Here is a 2064-nt window from a genome sequence, read left to right on the forward strand (position 1 = left end):
CCCAGGTCGGTGACGGTGATGGTGATGTTGTACTCGGCCTGGCTCTCTCTGTCTAGCTCTCCTTCTGTTACTAGCTTGTAGAAATTCTCAACGGAAGGTTTCAGAGTGAACGGAACATCTTCTTGGATGGAACAAACCATCCTCCCATTGTCCCCAGAATCTTGGTCTTGAATACTGAAAAGAGCTATCGTGGTCTCAGGGGAATTTTCTGGGATGGAGCTTATAAGTGAAGCCACCGTCAGTTCTGGGGTGTTGTCATTTATATCCACCACCTCTATTATGACAGTGCATTTTCCAGAAAGACCTGCCCCATCAGAAGCTTTAATATCCAGCTCATATGACATAATTTTTTCAAAATCTAGTGTCCTAATTATTTTAATTTCTCCTGTGAGTTCATCAAGTGCAAATGTCCTACTAATCTCTTCATCGCCATAAAAAAATGAATAGAATACTTCACCATTTGTTCCTGTGTCTAAATCTCTAGCTGAAACAGTGACAATAACTGATCCCAGAGGACTGTTTTCCACGATCTGTACACGATAGAGTGGCTGCGCAAACTCGGGGGCATTGTCATTGATGTCCAAGATATCAATGAGGACCAAGGCAGTCCCAGTTTTAGGAGGAACTCCACCATCTACTGCCAGGAGATTTAACCTAAGCTCAGGCTGCTCCTCTCGATCTAGCACTTTGTCCAGAACCAGTTCCGGGTATTTTCTGCCTTCACCGCTATTGTGGGTAAGAACATGGAAATGGGAGTTGGGATAAATGGTGTAGTTTTGGATATTATTGATACCTACATCCAAATCTTGTGCATTTTTCAGGGGAAACGCAGTCCCTGGAAGAGTACTTTCCATGATTTTCAAAATCATTTCTGCTTCTGGGAACACAGGGGAATTGTCATTTATGTCAGTGACCAAAAGCTTATACCTATATACCTCTAAAGGTTCTTCCAGTAACACTTGGAATTGCAGTACACAAGGCTCCATGGGGCCACACAGTTCCTCCCGATCCAGTTTATCATTTACTTGTAAATCTCCCGTCTGAAGGTTCAGGTGAAAATATTTTTTGTCATTTGTAAAAATGATCCGAGCCCTCCGCCAAGACAGCTCTCTTACCGCTAGCCCTATGTCCTTTGCTAGATTGGCCACAAAAGAGCCACGCTCTGTTTCTTCAGCGATGCGGTAATCTTCCTGCTCCGCCCAAGTGTGAGACAGCAAAACAAAAAGAAGAACTTGCCTTAGTCTAGGAAAGCGCTCCTTTGCAGCCTCCATTTCTCCAACGCCAAAAGTCTTTAGAATCTGAGTGCCTGTTTGGTCTTTAGGCAGTCCGCTCCAGGAGTCAGTCCCTTGCCGCAAGGTAATTCCGTAAAGAATTATCTTCTCTTAGATGTGTGTGACTGCCGGCACCGTAACCATCCGCAGGTCTGTTTTTCCGCAACCTTAGGTTACAGCGCCACCCTGTGTTGTACTTAAATCTAGTTCGCTGAAATTGCTACAAAACATAACACCCTTACTTTGATTAATGCACACACAAAAGCAAACCACAGATTAAATATAGGATGGTTTATAAATAAAATGATAACTTCTGTTTTCCTATGAGATTATGAATGTGCAAATAGTGACAGACACCACTGTGAAAGGATGCAAAAATAAAGCCAACTGTATTTGTTAATTCAACAAATGCTAATCAATTCCTTGTTATATGTCATGCCCTGTAAAGTGCTGGGAATACAAACACCCTCTCTGACCTCATGGAGTTTACAATATAATGTCTACTATGTTGTCTAATCTCTGCTCTCCAGGGAAATTGACTAGAAAACAATGTGGGCATCAGTCCATTCCTAAACAAAGAATATACACAATTAAACTCTTAACTCACTACTGCCAGCACAGTAGATGAAAAGATTCATTCGCAGTTTCAGGAGTACAAACTTAAGTTTGTACTAGACCAGCTAGAGCTAGTTTATTATGCAAACTCAATAGAAAGCTTAAGGAATTGTGGATGACTTATTTGTAGATATTGTCTAAGGAGAATGTCTCTGTACTTCTGTGAGAACATTGTATA

The 2064-nt window shown here is 41.7% G+C and overlaps 1 protein-coding gene across 1 annotated transcript; it reads right to left on the reverse strand.

Annotated features, from left to right (window-relative positions):
• Positions 1-5: 5 nt before the first annotated feature.
• LOC116863754 (protocadherin beta-15-like) lies at positions 6-1534 on the reverse strand (the record flags this gene model as incomplete). Its single annotated transcript, XM_032851113.1, has 1 exon — positions 6-1534. A coding segment is annotated over exon 1 (1266 nt), but the record flags the coding sequence as incomplete, so codon positions are not given.
• Between the last annotated feature and the right edge of the window lie 530 nt (positions 1535-2064).

This window comes from Lontra canadensis, unplaced genomic scaffold, assembly GCF_010015895.1.
Source record: "Lontra canadensis isolate GAN:19392208 unplaced genomic scaffold, GSC_riverotter_1.0 scaffold2901, whole genome shotgun sequence".
NCBI lineage: Eukaryota > Metazoa > Chordata > Mammalia > Carnivora > Mustelidae > Lontra > Lontra canadensis.